This window comes from Balaenoptera ricei, chromosome 5 (genome assembly GCF_028023285.1).
Source record: "Balaenoptera ricei isolate mBalRic1 chromosome 5, mBalRic1.hap2, whole genome shotgun sequence".
NCBI classification, from domain to species: Eukaryota; Metazoa; Chordata; class Mammalia; order Artiodactyla; family Balaenopteridae; genus Balaenoptera; species Balaenoptera ricei.
The window spans coordinates 56,695,812-56,717,313 of NC_082643.1; the positions used below are offsets into that span (position 1 = coordinate 56,695,812).

A 21,502-nucleotide genomic window follows, 5' to 3' on the forward strand; every position below is an offset into this window, starting at 1 on the left:
GAGTTTCTGCTGAAAAATAAGCTGATAACTGTATGGGGATTCCTTTGTATGTTATTTGTTGCTTTACCCTTGCTGCTTTTAGTATGTTTTCTTTGAATTTAATTTTTGTTAGTTTGATTAATATGTGTCTTGGTGTGTTTCTCCTAGGGTTTATCCTGTATAGGACTCTCTGTGCTTCCTGGACTTGGGTGGCTATTTCCTTTCCCATGTTAGGGAAGTTTTTAACTATAATCTCTTCAAATATTTTTTCCGACCCTTTCTCTTTGTTTTCTTCTTCTGGGACCCCTATAATTCAGATGTTGGTGCAGTTAATGTTGTCCCAGTGGTCTCTGAGCCTCTTCTCAATTCTCTTCTTTCTTTTTTCTTTATTCTGCTCTTTGGCAGTTATTTCCACCATTCTATCTTTCAGCTCATTTATTTGTTCTTCTGCCTCAGCTATTCTGCTGTTGATTCCTTCTAGAGTATTTTTCATTCTAGTTATCGTGTTGTTCATCACTGTTTGTTTTTTAGTTCTTCTAGGTCTTTGTTATATATTTCTTGTATTTTCTTGATCCATGCCTCCATCCTATTTCTGAGATTTTGGAACATCTTTACTATCATTACTCTGAATTCTTTTTCAGGTTGGTTGCCTATTTCTTCTTCATTTATTTGGTCTTGTAGGTTTTTACCTTGCTCCTTCATCTGTAACATATTTTTCTGTTGTCTCATCTGTTTATTTTTTTGGTGGGTGGGGCTGTGTTCCTGTCTTACTGGTTGTTTGGCCTGAGGCGTCCAGCACTGGAGCTTGCAAGCAGTTGGGTGGAGCTGGGTCTTGGTGCCAAGATGAGGACTTCTGGGAAACCTCACTCTGATTAATAATCCCTGGGGTATGAGGTTCTCTGTTAGTCTAGCAGTTTGGACTCCGTGCTCCCACTACAGGAGCTCATGCCTGACCCCCAGCTTGGGAGCCAAGATCCTGCAAGCTGCACGGTGTGGCAGAAAAACAAAAAAAAAACCCAAAAGGCAAAAGTATAACAAAGAATAAAAAATAAAATAAAATTAGAAAAGTAAAAAATTTATTAGAAAAAAAATATATAAGTGAAACAGCAACAACAAGGTAAAACAGAACCAGAACAGGAAAAAAGAAAAAAAGAACAAACCAGAGAAGGCCTTTGCTGTGGGGTAGCAGGACCTAGGTTCAAGACCCATGCAGCTGGAAAAGTCCCTGAGGGGACCTTGAGTGTAGAGGTTTTGGCCTGGGACCCCAGCAGACTAGCTGGGGGCTGAGAGGTTGGGGGAAACTCTGGCCATGTTCCCCTCTGATTCCCCAGTCCCCTGAAGGTCTCTCCCTGTCCCGCCAATCCCCTCACTGTGGGTGGGCCCCTCCTGAGCATTGGAACTCCTCCCCTCCCACAGCCACACCTCAGGGGCACTGGTCCCGTCTAGCCTCTGCTTTTCCTCCCCACATGTCCTACCGGGTCACTTGGGGGTTCCTCCTGTCCCCATAGGTGTCTGAGGTCCCCCACTAGTGCCTGGTAGGTACTCTAGCTGTGTGGAGACACGAATTCCACGTTCTCCTACTCCGCCATCTTGACTCTGCTCCCCCCATACATCCTTTAACAACTCTTCTGTTGGCAGGCCCTACCTGGAGCCCCTCTTTTAGAGGTGCATTGTACCTTGAAAAACTGAACTTACAGGTTTCTCCTTAAACATAAATCTGTCTGCTTCTGGGCTTATTTCATTGTTAGCATGTTTCTGGTCTTTCTGGGCTGCATAGTTGCTACTGAACTGCTTTCCAACCTAAAAAAGTTTATTGATGTCTCTCATCTACTGTCTTCTCTTTCTTTTCATCCTTCTGGGTTTATACATTTAAAAAAATCCTTAGTGGGACTTCCCTGGTGATGCATTGCTTAAGAATCTGCCTGCCAGTGCAGGGGACACGAGTTTGATCCCTGGTCCGGGAAGATCCCACATGCCGTGGAGCAACTAAGCCTGTGTGCCACAGCTACTGAACCTGCACTTTAGATCCCGCAAGCCACAACTGCTGAAGCCTGTACGCCTAGAGCTTGTGCTCCGCAACAAGAGAACCACTTCAGTGAGAAGCCTGCACACTGCAACGAAGAGTAGCCCCCGCTCGCCACAACTAGAGAAAGCCTGCACACAGCAACAAAGACCCAATGCAGGCAAAAATAAATAAATAAATAAAATAAATTTAAAAAAAAAGAATGCATTAAAAAAATCCTTGGTGAGGTTTCAAGAGGGAGTAGAATATAATGAAAACTTGCTTTTGTTACTTCACGTAATTGAGTTCCATAGTGTATCCGCTGAACTAGCAATGTAGTGGCTCCATTATTTACATATTTCCCTATTGGTAGATTTTTAGATTTTTTCCCTCTATTCATTATAACAGTGATGTAGTGAACAACCTTTGTTTATGCCTCCTTGTTTGCATTTGTAAATTGAATTTCTCTAGGATATGTATTTTTGAAACGAAATTGTTAAGTATTGTCAATCTTTTCTGCAGAATGGTCTATTAGTTCACTTTCCCACCTGTAATGTGTGAATGAGTTTTCTCTTTTCTAGAATTAAAAAAATTACGACTTGATATATTTCAAATTTTCAAAAGAAAGCATGTTATGTACATAAGGTATTAAAAATAACATAAATGAACACCCATGTGCCCATTTCTCAATGTCAGAAATACCAGTACCTTTGAAGCACCTATGTGCCCCTTTGTGATCTTACTCTTTTGCCTCTCCTCCCTGCACAGAGATAACCACTGTGTTGAATTTCATGTTCATCATTCCCATCCTTTGCTTTATAGCTTTACAGCTTTACCACATGTGGGTGTGTGCTGACATTTGTGTCAGTATTTCTTTCACTACTTAAGACATAGGTCCTACTACCATTTACATGTTGGGTGCTTCACTAGATAGGACTCATGAGACTCCACTTGTAGTTAGTTGTACTCATGACTGAGATTTGTTATAGGCATGTAGTCAGGATACACAGCCAGATCAGTAAGAGAAAAGTACGCATCAGGCAAAGTATGGTGGAATCCATGTCAGGCTCTCCAGAGGGGCCACACAGAGTGCATTCTTTGCATCCCGCAGTAAAATGCTATAAAACATGTACAGTCTTTCTGCCCTGGGAAGCCTTTTGAGATTTAGCCTGTTTTTATTGGGAGCTGGTTATATTGGTACCCTCTGCCCACCAAAATTCTGTATTCCCTGAAGGAAAGAAGGAAGATGTTCACCATAAATCACATTGTTTATACAAACAGTCTAGGCAGGCTGGCATAGCAGGTTCCAGTTGGTAATGGAGGAAACATTCTGAAAGCCAAGACTCTGTGTGCCAGCCAAGGGCTAGTCTTGTAAGCAGGTTTTTTTTTTTTTTTAAATTTTATTTATTTATTTTTGGCTGTGTTGGGTCTTCGTTTCTGTGTGAGGGCTTTCTCTAGTTGTGGCAAACGGGGGCCACTCTTCATTGCGGTGCGTGGGCCTCTCACTGTCACGGCCTCTCTTGTTGTGGAGCACAGGCTCCAGACACGCAGGCTCAGCAGTTGTGGCTCACGGGTCTAGTTGCTCCGCAGCATGTGGGATCTTCCCAGACCAGGGCTCGAACCCATGTCCCCTGCATTAGCAGGCAGATTCTCAACCACTGCGCCACCAGGGAAGCCCTGTAAGCAGGTTTTTAAGTGATCAGGCCTGGTGCATTAACTCTTTCCTGCATAGAGTGAATCTCTAAATACTATATATATTTAGTGTTTTACATGTTTTTGCATCTATTCTGAACTTTACATAAATGAGATTATATACTTGTGTGACTTGCTTTTATTAACATAATCATTCATGTATGCTGTAGTTTATTTCTTTCACTGTTGTATTTGTGATATTGTGATATATGACTATACGGTAATTTACTTATCCAATCTTCTGGGAGAATAGGCTTTTAAAAGCTGTTCAGAGCAGCATTGTTTCTGTGGTAGGTTATATGAAATTTCAGCTTTGCTAGATAATATGAAATTGGTTTCTAAGGAGTTAAGTATGCAACTTTACCAGCTGGTTTATTGTTTTTAAAGATACCTTTTTTTTTCAATTTAAAAACAAATGTGTTTAATCAAAATTGGTAATTTAATAGAATAGATCTAATGTTGTATCTCTTTTAGACTCAGTGCCAGAAATCGCATCCAAAGTCAGGTACAGTTTCTTCAAGGAAGAAAGAAACCCCTCTGCAGTTAATTGTGGAACCAAGTGAAGCTGTCAACAAATCAGGTTGGTAGCATCCCCATGGGTGATATTTGCCTACATATATTTAAAGAGTTAGAAATGCTGAAGGTAGCACATATGTCGGCTTGAGTGACAAGGTCAGGGTCAGCCTAGGCAGAATTGTGAAATGGATGAAGTTGTTTTTGAGTCCCTCTCAAGTCCACTGTCAGTGTATTTTTTTTTTAAAAAAACATGAATAAGTTTTTTTTTTTTTAATTTTATTGAAGTATAGTTGATTTACAATGTTGTGTTTAATTTCTGCTGCACAGCAGAGTGACTCAGTTATACATATATATTCTTTTCCATTATGGTTTATCATAGGATATTGAATATAGTTCCCTGTGCTATATAGTAGGACCTCGTTGTTTATCCGTTCCATATATAATAGTTTGCATTTGCTAATCCCAAGCTCCCAATCCTTCCCTCCCCACCCCCCCCCCGGCAACCACAAGTGTGTTCTTTATATCTGTGAGTTCATTTTTGTTTCATAGATATGTTCATTTGTGTTGTATTTTAGATTCCACGTATAAGTGATATATGGTATTTGTCTTTCTGACTTACTTCACTTAGTCTGATAATCTCTAGGTCTATCCATGTTGCTGCAAGTGGCATTACTTCTTTCTTCTTAATGGCTGAGTAATATTCCATTGTATATATGTGGCACATCTTCTTTATCCATTCATCCGACAGTGGACATTTAGGTTGTTTCCATGTCTTGGCTATTGTAAATAGTGCTGCTATGAACATAGGGGTGCATGTATCTTTTCGAATTATCGTTTTGTCTGGGTATATGACCAGGAGTGGGATTGCTGGATCATTTGGCAACTCTATTTTTAGTTTTTTGAGGAACCTTCATACTGTTTTCTATAGTGGCTTCACCAATTTACATTCCTACCAACAGTGTAAGAGGGTTCCCTTTCTCCACACCCTCTCCAGCATTTATTATTTGTAGACTTTTTAATGATGGCCATTCCGACCGGTGTGAGGTGGTACCTCATTGTTGTTTTGATTTGTGGAATAATAAGTTTTATCTGATTATTATGTGGTTTTTTGTTTTAGTGGTAGGAGTGTTGTTAATAGGATGTGGTAAGAGACATTAACTAAGAATTATTATAGGGACCATAGCTTTAAGAGTTTTCAAATACATTTTTCTTCTTTTCTTTTCTTTCTTCTTTTTTTTTTAAAAATATTTATTATCTCATACAGTTTCTATGGGTCAGGAATTCAGAAGCAGCTTAGTTAGGTGGTGCTGGCTTGTAATCTCTCATGAGGTGGTAGTCAAGATGATGGCCAGGGTTGCAGTCATCTGAAGGCTTGACTGGGGCTAAGGATGTATTTCCAAGTTGACACTCATCTGGGTCTGGTTGCTGGCAGGAAGCCTTAATTTCCTCCCATGTGGGCCCCTCCATGGACTCCTTGAGCATTTTTTTTTTAACTAAGGTATAATTTACATAATATTAGTTTCAGGAATACAGCATAATGATTTGATATTTGAATATATGTGGTCAGTGTTCTTTTTCTCTCTGTTGCATTTTGTTGCATTTCCTTCAGTCATTTTATATGTGCTGCCGGTTTTTAAATTTTTTTGCATTTTTCAAATTAGAAAAGTCCTTCATTTGAGGTGAGTCAAAGATTTAAAAGAAAAAGCTACTAATCATTACTCCCCTCATCCTGCTGAGGTAGCCTTGAATCCTTCCATATCTTCATTGGTGCTCCTGAACGAACACATATATAAACGTGTGTGTGTGTGTGCACACATGTTTTCAGAAGAGGCTTTTACAGTTTCCTTTTATACCAGCAATGTAAGAAAGTGCCTTTCACCTGATAGAGTATTTACTATTCTATTGAACTTTTTGCCAATTTGATCAGTATTAAATGATCTCAGTGTTACTTTAGTGATTACCACTGAGTTTGAACACCTTTTCATAAGTTTACTGGCTATGTGAAATTCCTTTTTTATCTTTTCATATCCTTTGCCCATTTGTTTTTTCTAGTTTATGAGAGATCTTTAAATTGAGTATCTGTAACTGTTTATCTGTAATTTGTGTAATTTATCTGTCATTTATCAGATATTTTTCCAAATGATCCCTAGACTGTTACAGATTTTGGTTATAGTATCTTATATGATGGATAGCATTTTTTATTTTAATTGTCAAATGTGTGTGTGGTTTTTTTTTTAAGTAGCTTTTGAGTGTCCTGTTTTGGTTAAAAGGTCTGTTTTATCCTAATGGTATATGTAATATCTTAGATTTTCATCTTAACATCTTTTTTTCTTTTTAATTTAAATTTTTAATCCATCTGGAATGTGCTTTGGTGTATAATGTGGCATAATGTTATAATTTTATTTTCTTCCTTATGGTCAGTTGTGCTAGTTCCTTTTATTAATTATATAATCCATTCTCATATGAATGTGCTACTTTTATCATGTATTAAATCTCATATATCATTCAATATGCTTTTGAATTTTGGTCTATTTGTTGATTCTTAATGTCAACACAATACTGTTTTACTAATTGTAGTTTTATAGCATATGCTGATATAAAGGTATCTATTTATATATCTAGTTCTGATACATGCCACTATTCTGCCATTCTTAGACCTTTTTAATTTCTATGAATTTTGTTTGTTCAGTTTCCAATAAAATTTTGTTGTGATTTTAACTAAAGTTGCATTTAATTTGTATAGTAATTCTGTGAAAATTCATATTTTTGCGTCATTTAGGTTTTCTACTTAAGAACAAATATGTCATATATTTATGTCCTTCAAAAGTGTGTGAAGGGTACATCAAGAGCATGAAAGGATAACCCACAAAATGGGGGAAAATAATTGCATATAGTATATCTCATAAGGCAGTGGGCTCCAACCATTTTGGCACCATGGAGAGGTTTTGTGGAAGACAATTTTTCCATGGACTGGGGGCGGGGGGGGCGGGTGGTTTTGGTATGATTCAAGCGCATTACATTCATTGTGCACTTTATTTCTGTTATTACTACATTGTAAGATATAATGAAATAATTATACAACTCACCATAATGCAGCATCAGTGGGAGCCCTGAGCTTGTTTTCACTTGCCAGTCACTAATAGGGTTTTGATATGAGTCTGCAAGCAATTGATTTATTATGGTCTCTGTGCAGTCAGACCTGTCTGCTAATGATAATCTGTATTTGCATCTGCTCCCCAGTGCTAGAGTCACCACCTCTGTTCTACCTCACATTAGATTCTCATAAGGAGCATGCAGGCTAGATCCCTTGCATGTGCAGTTCACAGTAGGGTTCGTGCTCTTATGAGAATCTAATGCCACCGATGATCTGACAGGAGGTGGGGCTCAGGTGGTAATGCGAGCGATGGGGAGCGGCTGTAAATACAGGTGAAGCGTTGCTCTCTCACCTACTGCTCACCTCCTGCTGTGTGGCCCGGTTCCTAACAGGCCATGGACTGGTATCGGTCCATGGACTGGGAGTTGGGGACCCCTGTAATAAGGGATTTATATCCAGAATACATAAAGACTTCCTGTAACTCAACAACAACAAAAATAAACATCCCAACTGAAAAGGGCAAAGGACTTGAATAGACATTTCTCCAGTTGGCCAGTGAATGTGTTTTACCTGCCTTCACTAATTGAGTTTGCTTTCAGACTTGCATGTCCTTCAAGTGGCATGTAACCTGAACAAGATACTTGCCTGAGTTGTTTTCTGGGAACTTGAAGTCAGCTGCATCTAGTTTGTGCTGAGCTGGTTAAGACTGAATAGGACCACCCTTCAACTGGTTATGCTTAAGGGTCCACTCCAGTAACCTTTTGACCATGCAGAGGCCTGTGCAGAGTGATGATTATTGCAACTTTTTTTCAGTCACCTTTCCCCAAGCTCCCCACGCCTCAGATCATCTTGCTTGGCTGCCTTGCAAATAAACCCTCTCTTTGCTGCAAACCTTGTTGTCTCAGCATTTTGGCTTGCTATGCATCTGGCAAGCTGATAACAACTGCATGAAAAGTTGTTCAACATTGTTAGTCATTAGAGAAATACAAATCAAAACCCCACAGAGATACCACTTTATGCATATTAGGATGGATATTATTATTTTTTAAATAAAATAAAACATGTTGAGGATGTGGAATTTATAGAAACCCACATGTATTATGCAGCCAGTGGAAAACAGTTTGGTGGTTCTAAAAAAATTAGGTATTAAGTAGCATTTCTACTCCTAGGTTTATATTCAAAAGAATTGAAAACAGGGACTCAAACAGATACTTATACCCCAATGTTCATAGCAGTATGATTCATAATACCCAAAAGGTGGAAGCAACCAAAGTGTCCCATGAACAAGTGAATGGACAAACAACATGTGGTACATGTGTAGAGTGGAATATTATTCAAACATAAAAAGGAATGAAGTTCTGATACATGCTACAACATGAAAGAACCTTAGAAACATTATGCTAAATGAATATACTTCTGGACTTTCCTGTTGTCTTTCCCTTAGTGATTTCTAGTCTTGATTTCTTTATGGCATAGCATATATACACTATGTCATTTTAGTTCTTTTAAATTTGTGAAGATTTGTTTTATTTGTTTTATGACCCAAGATATTGTCTGCCTTTATGCATGCTTCATGGGCACTTGAAAAACAAGTATTCCGTTGTTGAGTGCAGTTGACCATAAATGTCAATTATGTTGTATTACTAATTTTTATACATTGTTTGATGCAGTTTGCTAAAATTTTGAGAAATTTTTGCATCTAAGTTAATGAAAGATAGTGATCTGTAGTTTTCTTTTTTATGCTGTATTTGTATGGTTTTGGTATCAAGGTAATGCTCACCAACCTTATAAAATGAGTTGGAAATTATTCCCCCTTCTAATTCCTAGAAGGGATTATGTAAAATTGATTTTAATTCTCTGATTTTTTGGTATAATATTCTCCAGTGATATCATCTGGTCTGTGGCATTTCTTTTTCAAGAGCTTTTAAGTTACAAATTCAATTCTTTAATAGTTATAGGACTATTTAGGTTATTTATTTTATCTTGGCACATTTTTGTTTATGGTTTTTGAAGAATTGGTCCATTTCTTCTAAGTTGTTGAGTTTATCAGCATAAAGTTGTATATAGTATTACTTTGTTATCCTTTTAATGGCTGCAGGATCTGTTGTGATATACCATTTTATTCTGGATATTGTTGATTTGTGTCTTGTCTTTTTGCCTTTGTTAATTTTGTTACAGGATTATCATTTTTATTCACTGTTTTAAAAGAACTAGCTTCTTGTTTCAGTAAGTTTTTGTGTTGTTTTCCTGTTTTTAGTTTCATTGATTTCTGCTTTATTTTTTCCATTCTTATCCTTGGTTTGGGTTTATTTTGCTCTTTTTTTTAGTTTTTGAGGTAGAAACTTTATTTTATACTTTGGTTTATAATCCAGTACTATTTTATTAAATTTGTTACTCAAACTGTTCCAGCTTTGGCCATTAGAAAGCTCTTTCACTGGCTCCTGTGCCCCTTTGATGGACCCCATCTTTGTTGTTATTGCTGTTGTTTTTGAACACTTCCTTACCTTCTGGAACTACAGGATGCTCCAGGCTCAACTTACCCTAGAATCAGCCATTTCTCCAAGGAACCAGTGGTTCCTTTTACTGGAGAATGGTATTAGGAACCAAGATCTGGGTGCTAGGTGTGCTGTTACTCCTGGGGTGTTAATGCTTCAAGACTGTCTCAACTGACAGAGCAAGGAAATATATGTGTGTATGGTAACCGGTATATATACACATATCTATAAATATTTTTCTGTGTAACTGTATCTGTATTAAGTTAAACATGAATTCATATTGATGTTTCCAACTGTAATTTATTACCACATGGATTACTCTTGTTTCTTTGCCTTGCTTATCTGTAAACGTCCACTCTGTGTGTAAGAAACTTGGCACTTACCATTCACCATCCACCTACTTAACTTTTTATTCCTATATACATGTATAACAGTATCAGAATTGTTGACTTAAACCCGTGGAAAACAATTTTATCTACTGGAGTACAGTGCTTATGTACAATTTCTTTATTGTACTTAATTTACAATATTGTGTTAGTTTCAGGTGTACAGCAAAGTGATTTGGTTATATAAATATGTATATATGTACACATACATATACTTTTTTCTTGATTCTTTTCCATTATAGGTTATTATAAGATATTGAATATAGTCCCTGTGCTATACAATAAATCCTTGTTGTTTATCTATCTTATATATGGTAATGTATATCTGTTAATCCCATACTCCTAATTTATCCCTCACCCTCCTGCCTCTTCGGTAACCATAAGTTTGTTTTCTGTGTTTGTGAGTCTGTTTCTGTTTTGTTTTATTTTTCAGATTTCACATATAAGTGATATCATATAATATTTGTCTATCTGACTTACTTCACTTAGTATGACAATGTAATGTACAATTTCTTTAGCTTTTAGTTTTACAGACTCCATTCATTTCTAACCTTACTTAGGTCAGCATTTTTCCTCACCCCCATAAGTGAGGTTGTTTGTACATATCATATCATATCATATATCATATCATATCACATCATATATTGTATCATATGATATATCATAGAATGTGGTATATGTAATACTGTGTGACTTCCAAGGTTAGGACATAAAAGGCTTCTGCTTGGCTCCCTCCCTTTCTCCTTGTTTCCCTCTTAGGATACTCTACCTTATAACCCAGACATCATGCTGTGAGAAAGCCCAAACTAGCCTACTTGCAGACATACATAGACAGCAATATTCCTTCGGCCTGCAGCCAGCCTCAGATGTTAGACGTGCGAGTAAGCAAGCTTTCAAATCATTCCAGGCCCCAGACTTCATGGAGTAGAGACAAGTCATCCCTGCTGTGCCCTGCCAAATTCCGGCCCCACAGAATTCATGAACATAATATATGGTTGTTTTATGCAGCCAAGGCATGGAGTTACTTATTATGCAGACAGAGTAACTAGAACAACTCCCTAATTCCCAACTGACATACTGTTGTCATATATTTTATTCCTGTTATCCTCTATTGTAATTCTGCTGTGTATTTTGGTATCTTTTATCTCTATAAGACTTTATTTTTGTTTTAATCAGTCAGTGTTTATATTTACACATACATCACTGTGCTCTTTATTCCTTTTTAAAAAATGATTTAAAAAAATTACGGTAAAATAATATAACATAAAATTTACCATTTTAAACATTTTTAAGTGTACAGTTCTTTGTCATTAAGGACAGTCAGCTTGTCCAACTGTCACCACCATCCATCCACAGAACTTATTCATCTTGCAAAACTGAACCCATTAAACAATCTCCCTCTACCCCCCAGCCTCTGGTAACCACGCTTCTACATTCTGTTTTTGAATTTGACTACTCTAAATACCTCATATGAGTGGAATTGTGCAGTTTTTGTCCTTTTGCAACTGGCTTATTTCACTTAGCATAATGTCCTCAAGTGTCAGCCAGCTTGTAGCGTGTGTCACGTTTTCCTTCCTTTATAAAGCCGAATAATATTTCACCATATGTATACAATATTTTGTTTTGTCCATTTATCCATTGATGGACATTTAGGTGGTTTCCACCTTTTGTCTTTTGTGAATAATGTTGCTGTGAGCACAGATGTACAAGTACCTCTTGCAGCCCCTGTTTTCAATCTTTTTGGATATATAGGCAAAAAAGGAATTACTAGATCATATGGTAATTGCATTTTTAATTTCTTGAGGAACTACCAAGCTATCTTCCATAGTGGCTGCATCATTTTACATTCCCACCAGCTGTGCGCAAGGGTTCCAGTTTTTCTATATCCTCACCAACACTTGTTAACTTGTTATTTTCTCCCTCCCTCCTTCCCTCCCTTCCCATCCTAATGGGTGTGACGTAGTATCTCATTGTGGTTTTGATTTGTTCATCGTTATCGTCATTAGGGAATTTTAAATTAAAACAACAGTTAGATACCACTACACAACTATAATGGCTAAGATCCAAAAGCTGGGTCTCTTTTTGTAACTCCTATTTCTTTGAGAGTTTCTGTCTTTTCATTTGTTTCAAGAGAATTTATAATTGAACGTTAAGACATTTTTATGGTGGTTGCTTTAGATAAATTCTTGTTAAATAATTCCAGCATCTGATTCATCTTGTCCATTTGCATCCATTGATCGTATTTTCTTCTTCAGATTGTGTTTTTTCTTTTTTTAAAATTTTTATTATGATGAGTCATTTTGATTGTATCCTCAACATTTTGGTTATTATGTTAAGGGACTCTTCATTGTATTTCAGTCTTTTGTTATAGTTGCCCTGTTTTGGTTTAATGTGAAGGCTCTTGCCTATTTTTGTGGAGTTTATTTCCAATGACATTTAAGTGTTTAGAGTTCTAGCAGTGGTATTTTGTTTGTTTCATTATCTGATGCTACAGGGGATTCACAACGTTATCCGTTGTTGCTTAAGGCTTGAGGTTCCTAGCAAATATACCTTCTTCCAGCTTTCAGAGTTCTGTTATTATTGTTTAAGTTGTACTTAAAGGGAGAAGCAGGAAAAAGTGAGTCTATGTAATTTTGTTCCAGAACCAAAAGCCCATTTTGACTTATTTTAAATTTTTAATCTTTTCTTTTTGAGAGTATGAATCAGTATGATTACTACCCAGCCATTCTACTTTTTCTTTGATATTTGAAGGTTAAGGGTTAAAAGAATATATATTTCTCTTTATATAGATATGTCTTTATATAGATATATATAGATATAAAGACATATGTGTATAATATATATTCTCTTTGTATAGATATAAAGATGTATGTGTATATAAATATTCTCCCTATATATACATATATTTTATATATCTATATATGTATCTGTTCTATATGTATATGTGTATGTATATGTATAAAAGTGTGCTCATCTAGCTGCCCTAGTTTACCCAACTCTTAACCTAAAGATTGAATCTCATAATTTCTCTAGGATTACCTGTTACTTATTTTAGCTATGTAAAGATTTATTTAAATCTTTAAAAGAATTTTTACTTTATTGTGCTAAGAACATTTTATTTTATTTACTTATTTTTTAAAATTTTATTTATTTTTGGCTGCATTGGGTCTTTGTTGCTGCGCACGGGCTTTCTCTAGTTGCGGGAGGCGGGGGCTACTCTTCGTTGCAGTGTCCTCATTGCGGTGGCTTCTCTTGTTGCAGAGCATGGGCTCTAGGCATGCGGGCTTCAGTAGTTGCAGCATGTGGGCTCAGTAGTTGTGGCGCATGGGCCGTAGAGCTCACGGGCTTCAGTAGTTGCAGCACACGGGCTCAGGAGTTGTGGCACATGGCCTCAGTAGTTGTGGCTTGTGGGCTCTAGTTGTGGTGCATGGACTTATTTGCTCCGCGGCATGTGGGATCTTCCTAGACCAGGGCTCGAACCCGTGTCCCCTGCATTGGCAGGTGGACTCTTAACCACTGCACCACCTGGGAAGTCCCAGTAAGAACATTTTTACATGAAATCTTCCCTCTCAACAGATTTTTAAGTGTACAATAGAGTATTGTTATGTATAGGCACAATGTTGTACTCTAGATCTCTAAAACTTATTTATCTTGTATAACTGAAACTTTATACCTGTTAATTAACAACTCTGAATTTCTCCCTTCTCCCAGTCCCTGGCAACCATTATTCAAATCTCTCCGTCTCTGAGTTTGACTATATTCAAATCTTGAATAAATTTACTATATCAATAAAACTGTGAATTTTCTATGTTTGAGGATTTTATTCATTTTAGAACTGTGGAGCATGGACCAAATACACCTTTCAGTTTATTAATTTCATAAATTAGAACTCTTAAAGTACTTGTGTATTTTAATCCTGGATCTTTGATTATAAACTTAATGACCTGTGAGTCTTCTGGAAACTTTCTAATTAAATTGTTGCTGATTTTTTTTTTTTTTTTTTTTTTTTTGCTGAATTTTAAAAAGCACATTTCGTTCTAGTATTATTATTTAAAGAGTTTTTAATATCTTCATGTAATTTTCTTCTAGTTCAGGCCCATGAGGTTCATCAGAAAATTTTGGCAACTGATGTTCATTCTAACAATACATCTGACTCGAGAAAAATGTCAAGTAAAAAACTAAAAGATCATCACAATGAAGCTGATGAGGAATTTTACTTATCTATTGGCTTACCTTCTGATCTTCTGGATGCAAAAGCATCTTCATTGCAAAAGACTATTCCATCTGTTGCCCAAAAGAGAGAGACCTATACTTCTGAAAATTCAGTAAATATGCTGCCTTCAAGTACAGAGATTTCTCATAAAACCAAAAAAAGGTGAATTTTTGTTTATTTAAAAGATATTAATCTTACTATAGCTATTTTATCTTTTATGTTAAAAAGTGGGTAATTTAGTCTTTTAGGTATTTTATAGTAAGTATTGAGGAATATTAACATGTTTTGAGAAAAACATAACATGCATTCAGTATATATTCAGTTTATATTTAATATGGAAGGCCTTAAAGTGTTCTTCAGAGAAGTTTGGGGGTAAACTTTTCTATGGTCTATGGAAAAGCATGTTTTTTTCTTTTTTCTTTTCTTTAAGATTTATATTTTAAAATACTGTAGACATACAGAAGATAACACAATAGGCACTCACATATTCAGATTTGACATATGTGAATATTTTGTTATATTCAGATCTTTCTCTTTTTAAACAAATTTTTTTAATTGAAGTATAGTTGAATTACAATGTTGTGTTAATTACTGCTGTACAGCATAGTGTCTCAGTTATACATATATACATTCTTTTTCATATTCTTTTCCTTTATGGTTTATCACAGGATGTGTTTTTTTTCCTTGTAATAAGTTTTCTATAACTTCCTAAGAGAAACAATTTGTATTTTCTCTATGTTATTTCTAATTATAAGGGTAGGTATATATCAGGTCATCTGAGGGTAGCAAAGAGTAAGTTTTGTTGAGGATGAGTTGTGGTAAACCCACATCCATTTCTTGGGGCTTTCCCTTTGGCCTTTAAGAAGCAAAACAGATTGTTCAAGGTCCTTTGCTATTGGGAACCTCTGCCATGAGTGTAATATCTTTCTAGGGTCTTGTGTGGTTCTTGGAGCTGAGGAGTTAAGTACCTTCTAAGATTTTGCTATTCACAGTGTGCTCTGCAGCTCAGGATCGAGAGCAGTGGCATTATCTGGAAGCCTGTTAGAAATATAGAATCTCAAACCCTATGCTAGACCTACTGAATCAGAATCTACATTTTTAATAAGATTCTCCAGATGATTCAAATTCATATTAAATGTTTGAGAACTAGTGTTCTAAGCTACACATTTCCTTGTTATATGATTTAGCCATTCTTTTTCTCGCATTTTTTTCTATCAACAAATATAAAATTTAATTTTTCTGAGCAATTTGCCTTGTGTATTTTGTGTAAGAGAAACACATCAGCATTTATAAATTTTAAATAAAGGCCCACTGGAAAATTTTGTAAGCAGTTGTATTGTCACTGTAAGGGAGTTCAGGAATACTCATAACTCAACAAATGGTGGGAACATTCATCATGTCTTCCTTTTAACCTTTTAGGTTAAACTTTGAAGATAAAGATGATTTGAAGAAAGTAGAAGTAACGAATAAAGTATCAGAAATAGAGGATAAAGTATCAGAAGGACCACAAGAGAGGAAACAGTTAGGAACATCTCAAAAAAGAATACAAGATTCAGAATGTGAAGATCACCCACAAGCTAGAAAGAGTTTTTCAACATTGTTTTTAGAAACTGTAAAAAGAAAAAGTGAATCCAGGTGAGTTATTAAGAAATGGTCCACATTTTTCTTTCACATTCTTTGAATAGTATCTAAGGATTCTTAATGATATTTAACTAGAAGTTAATCTTAATTGACACAATTTTTAATTGAAATTATGTCTAACCCATAAGGAGAGAGTAGTTTCTTACCAGTAAATTAATCCCAAAGCCATCATTTAAGGGATATTGAATTAGATGTGAAAGAAAAGTTTATTCAGCTTTCATTGCTTCTGTTCATCAGCACTTTCTAGTATGTATGAGATCAAAGAATAAAGACCGTATTTAGAAATAAAATTATGTCAGGGTGCCTGTATTTCAATATTAAGTGTTTTAAATATTTTTTCTATTTCTTTTGATTGTGTTAGTAAAAGGATAATCCTAAAATAAGTTTTAATCTGTTCTTGCCTACTTAAAAACCTTCAGTGGTTCTACAGTATCCATACAGTGATTCTGAACTGGCTGCACATTAGAGTTAACTAGAATTAATAGCAGATAGGGTTGAGAACCACTGGTCTATAGAATAAACTTGAGATTTGTCAGCTGGTATTTAAGGCCTTCACTGTCACTAGTGAACTGTTTCTACCAACTTGTCATACATATTTGCAGTTGTCCTGGCTTTGGCACACCTTTTCCCCTTGTCGTATGCCAATTTATATTTTCTTCTAAGGTCCATGGTAGGCTTCTGATTTTTTCCAAGTCCCACTCCAGTGTTTTTTAAAATAGTTTCTTGCCTTGTATTATAGTTTAGCTATCCTATATATCTTTCTTAGTAGGTTAAGACATAAGCCCTTCTTTCCAGGAGTTTAGTTTCTTTTGTATTTTCTGTGAGATCTATCAGAATGCTAGTGAATATATTAGGAAGGTTTTATAAAAAACATATTGAATGAATGAAATTCCTCTTTGGTTCAGTCTGTGTTCCATAGTTGACTCCTCCCTCCCCCCACCCCTCCAGTCTTCCTCCCTCTCCCCTCGCCTTTCTGTGTGTGTGTGTATATATATATATACAGTATATATATACATATATATATGTGGCATCTTTTATCCCTTGTATGGCTGTTGTCCCCATAATCTGATAGAAATATGTTACACTTAGGGGCTAATTATATCTATGTCCAAAAAAGTAATTAAGTATTTTTTAATGTGCTGGTTTTTTTTTTTTGATAAACTAGTGAGTAAAGTGTATGTTTAATTGATGTAACCAGATGTAACTACTCACTATTACTTGTGCTTTCCTGCTCCTTTTCTTTGCTTATGCTCTTCCTTATGATTGTCTTTCTTGTATTTCCTCATGACCAAATCATATCCATTCTTCAAGATCCAACTCAAATGCCACAGAGTCTTGATTTTTTCCACCTAGCCAGAAGTCATCTTTCTCTAGTCTCAATTTTAATAGTGTTGTCTTAGTCCATTTGGGCTGCTAAACAGACCATCACAGTCTGGGTGGCTTACAAACAACAGAAACTTACATTTCACAGTGCTGGAGGCTGGGAAGTCCAAGATCAAGGCTCAGGTAGATTCACTTGTCTGGTGAGGCTTGCTTCCTGGTTCATGTATGTCTATCTTATTGCTATAACCTCAAATGGTAGAAGGTAGTGAGGGGACTTTCTGGGGTCTCTTTTATAAAGATACTAATTCATTCATGAGCCATTCCACCCTAATGACCTAATCACTTCCTAAAGTCCCTACCCTCAAATACCATCACACTGGGGATTAGGTTTCAATTAATGAATTTTTGAAGGATATAAACATTTGATCTATAGTAAGTGTCAAAGTTGTTTCCTAAGGATACCTTTGGTTTGAATAACCTTGAAGTTATGGAAGTCTCTTGAATAGAGGAGTAGATTTAGAGAGTTCTTGTTGGCTGGTTTGGGAAGGCTTTATTTTTAAATACTTAGCATTACTTCTTTAATATATAGAATTAATAGATATTACAGATAACATACAATAAAGAAAATTAAACATATTTGTATCAGATTGACTTTTTCTTTAAGTGCTGAAAAATAATATTTCTGTTTAAACATGGTCTTCTATTTATATATTATGTGGTCTATTTATATTGACTTTGCTTTTTTATTAGATTTTCTAGAGTTTTCTAATTATATATACTTGTAAGACTCTACCTATTAGAAGACAGTATATTTCTTAGCATATATGTGTATATATTTTTTACATTATAAGATTTATCAGGGGTTTGAGATTAGAGAAGTAGAGAAGGCATTTTCATTTTATAATCTTTTTTTTATATCTTAAAAATGAGGGCTTCCCTGGTGACGCAGTGGTTGGGAATCTGCCTGCCAGTGCAGGGGACACGGGTTCGAGCCCTGGTCTGGGAAGATCCCACATGCCGCGGAGCAACTGGGCCCGTGAGCCACAACTACTGAGCCTGCGCGTCTGAAGCCTGTGCTCCACAACAGGAGAGGCCGCGATAGTGAGAGACCCGCGCACCACGATGAAGAGTGGCCCCCGCTTGCTGCAAATGGAGAAAGCCCTAGAACAGAAACAAAGACCCAACACAGCCATAAATAAATAAATAAATAAATTTAAAAAAAAAATGAGAAAAAAACTAGACATGATAATCCAGTTCTTCCATTCTTCCTTTTCTTCTACTGTGTATAAAAATAGTTAAGCATCCTTACTCAAGTGAAAAAGGCAGAAACAGGAGTGTATATGCTGGCTTTGGAATTTGGATGTTTACCCTAGGTGTTTATTTTTGCATATTCACTCCAATATGTGGTTTGCTCAAGGCTGTTGTCATAAAAAGGAGGGAAATGCAAAATGACTCCATCAGATTACCATCTTTTGAATAATTCCATCCTTCTTTAGAAAACTTTTCCAACTAATTGGAAGAGATGCTGTGTAATCCCAGTGTGCTTACCTTTCTAGATACACTTCATTTATTTCTATACTCTGATTACAGTATTAAAACACATATGAAAATGTGTGAATTATCCAACTTGGAGTGAATTTTTACATAATATAATTTAGTCTGTAATTTTGTAGCGTTTTCTTAGACTATTAGACTAGAAGGTATCTCAGAAATAATCTTGTTTTGGATGTTAAGAGATTCAGGCCCCAAGAGACATCTATATAAACAAAATTTAATATAACATTATATATAATAATGGCATGCATTTTTGTACTGTAAGTCAATGTATCTGGGCTGTATTTATACATCTCTGGGTTTTATCTGTTTAATGTATGTAATGAATGGGGGAACATCAAATTAGTTGATGCAGTAGAGATTCCTTCCAGCTCTAAATTTCTATGATCCCATTAGTGTAATAAATGAGTATGCTCAGATATTATAGAAATGTAAAAGGAGGGAAGGGTTTTTTAAAAAAATATTTATTTACTTATTTATATTTGGCTGAGTTGGGTCTTAGTTGCGGCACACGGGATCGTTTGTTGTGGCACGTGGGCTCTTCATTGTGGTGCATGGGCTTCTCTCTAGTTGTGGCGTGCGGGCTCAGTAGTTGCAACACATGGGCTCAGTAGTTGTGGCGCGCAGGCTTAGTTGCCCCATGGCATGTGAGATCTTAGTTTCCCAACCAGGGACCGAGCCCACATCCCCTGCATTGAAAGGCGGATTCTTAACCACTGGACCACCGGGGAAGTCCCAGGAAGGATTTTAATGGAGAAGGAAAAATTGAGGAGACATGTGAACTGCTATTTAAAGCAAAGGTAAAAGTTTTACTTTTTGAGCTGTTATTTATTGTAACATTCTGTTTTAGTTCTGTTGTTAGGCATATAGCAACTGCTCCACCTCATTTATCTCCTGCAAATAATATGAAGTTATTAGAAGATGAATTTATAATTGATGAATCAGATAAAAGTTTCGCCAATCAACCATGGATTACTATACCAAGAAAGACTGGGCCTCTGAAACAATGCACAGTATCTCCTAATGAGAACACTGTACTCCTTCAAAGGAAGAAGTCCAGAGAAAAACATGACAGTGTATCATCTACAAGTTTGAAAAGTGACAAACATCCTGGCAAAGCTCACCCAGTAGAGAAATCTCAGTCCTCTGAACAAAAAATACTGGGTGGGAGTTGTGCTTTGACAGATGAAATGGAAAATAATTGTAAATCTTCAAAATATGAAATGTATTCTGAGAATGCAAAAAAGTCATCTGGAAACAAAAGGACTATAAAACAAAAACGGGGAACAAAATTTAAGGCCAGTGTAGTTGAAGAAGAAGTTGACATGGAACAATCTAAAGGTAAAAATATAAATATATCACATATTGCCCAAGACAGGTTACAAAGAAATTCAGACCGAAATATGGATGAGGGTGAAGAGATAAGTGTTCACACTTCCAAAAAACAGTTGCTACCTCTGGGTGAGTGTTTATATTTAATTTATATGTATAAATACTTATAATGTGAGTATTTATATGTAATGTAAAGTGGTAGAATATTATTCTACCACTTTGTGTTTTTGTGATACTCCTATTTAGCTTTGGGAAGTAGGCAAAGTAAACTTAAATCTATACAGAGCCTCAAAAGCCTACAAACTCTTTTCTAGAATCTCTTTATTTTACATATAATTCAACTCCAGGTCAACTCCAGGTCACTTGACTTTTGTGTAGCTTCTAAAATGGCAGCATATATAAAGGGAAAAGTAAAAGGTAAAGGCTTAGTAAACCAGGTAGTTACCAGAACACAAATAAGACAGCATCATATATTCTTGAGGCTTATTAAAATATAAATTGGGAAAAAATTAAGCTAGTGGGGCTAGTTCTTGTAGATAAAAATTAATACTCTTCTATTCCATTATTTACTCATTATTTATTTATTATACAAACTGGGACATTTGAGAATGGGAGAGGAGGTCAGGACAGTAAGCATAAACTGGGATTGTCCCGTCAAACCTGAAATATGGCCATTCTCCTTATGTCATCACTGTATAGTGATTAAGATTTTTAATGGTGACACTATCATGAAGAAAAGATCAATTTGTGCTTTTTGTATCACTTTTTTTTATTGAAGTATAGTCGTGTTTCAGGTGTACAGCAAAGTGAATCAGTTATACATGCACACACACACACACATATATATTCTTTTTCATGTTCTTTTCCCTTATAGGTTATTACAAAATATTACAAAATATTGAGTATAGTTCCCTGTGCTATATAATAGGTACTTGTTGGTTATCTATTTCATATATAGTAGTGTGTATATGTTAATTCCAAACTCCTAATTTATCCACCCTTCCCCCCACCTTTCCCCTTTGATAACCATAAGTTTGTTTTGTATGTCTGTGAGTCTATTTCTGTTTTGAAAATAAGTTCATTTGTATCTTTTTTTTTTTTTTTTTTTGTAGATCCACGTATAAGGGATGTTATATGATATTTGTCTTTGTCTGGCTTACTTTGCTTAGTATGATAATCTCTAGGTCCATCCATGTTGCTGCAAATGGCATTATTTCATTCTTTTTTATGGCTGAGTAATATTCCATAGTGTATGTGTGTATGTATGTGTGTGTG

General features: G+C 35.9%; 1 protein-coding gene across 4 annotated transcripts in view; it reads left to right on the forward strand.

Annotated features, from left to right (window-relative positions):
• CENPC (centromere protein C) overlaps positions 1-21,502 on the forward strand; it is an 89,963-nt gene that overhangs the window by 16,661 nt on the left and 51,800 nt on the right. For 3 of the 4 annotated variants that reach the window (XM_059922910.1, XM_059922909.1, XM_059922908.1), the window contains exons 5-8: positions 4,148-4,253; positions 14,254-14,539; positions 15,797-16,012; positions 19,746-20,356. In XM_059922910.1, coding sequence (XP_059778893.1) covers positions 4,148-4,253; positions 14,254-14,539; positions 15,797-16,012; positions 19,746-20,356 — 1,219 coding nt within the window. The remainder of the gene's footprint in view (positions 1-4,147; positions 4,254-14,253; positions 14,540-15,796; positions 16,013-19,745; positions 20,357-21,502) is intronic. The other variant, XM_059922911.1, reaches the window with a different exon arrangement.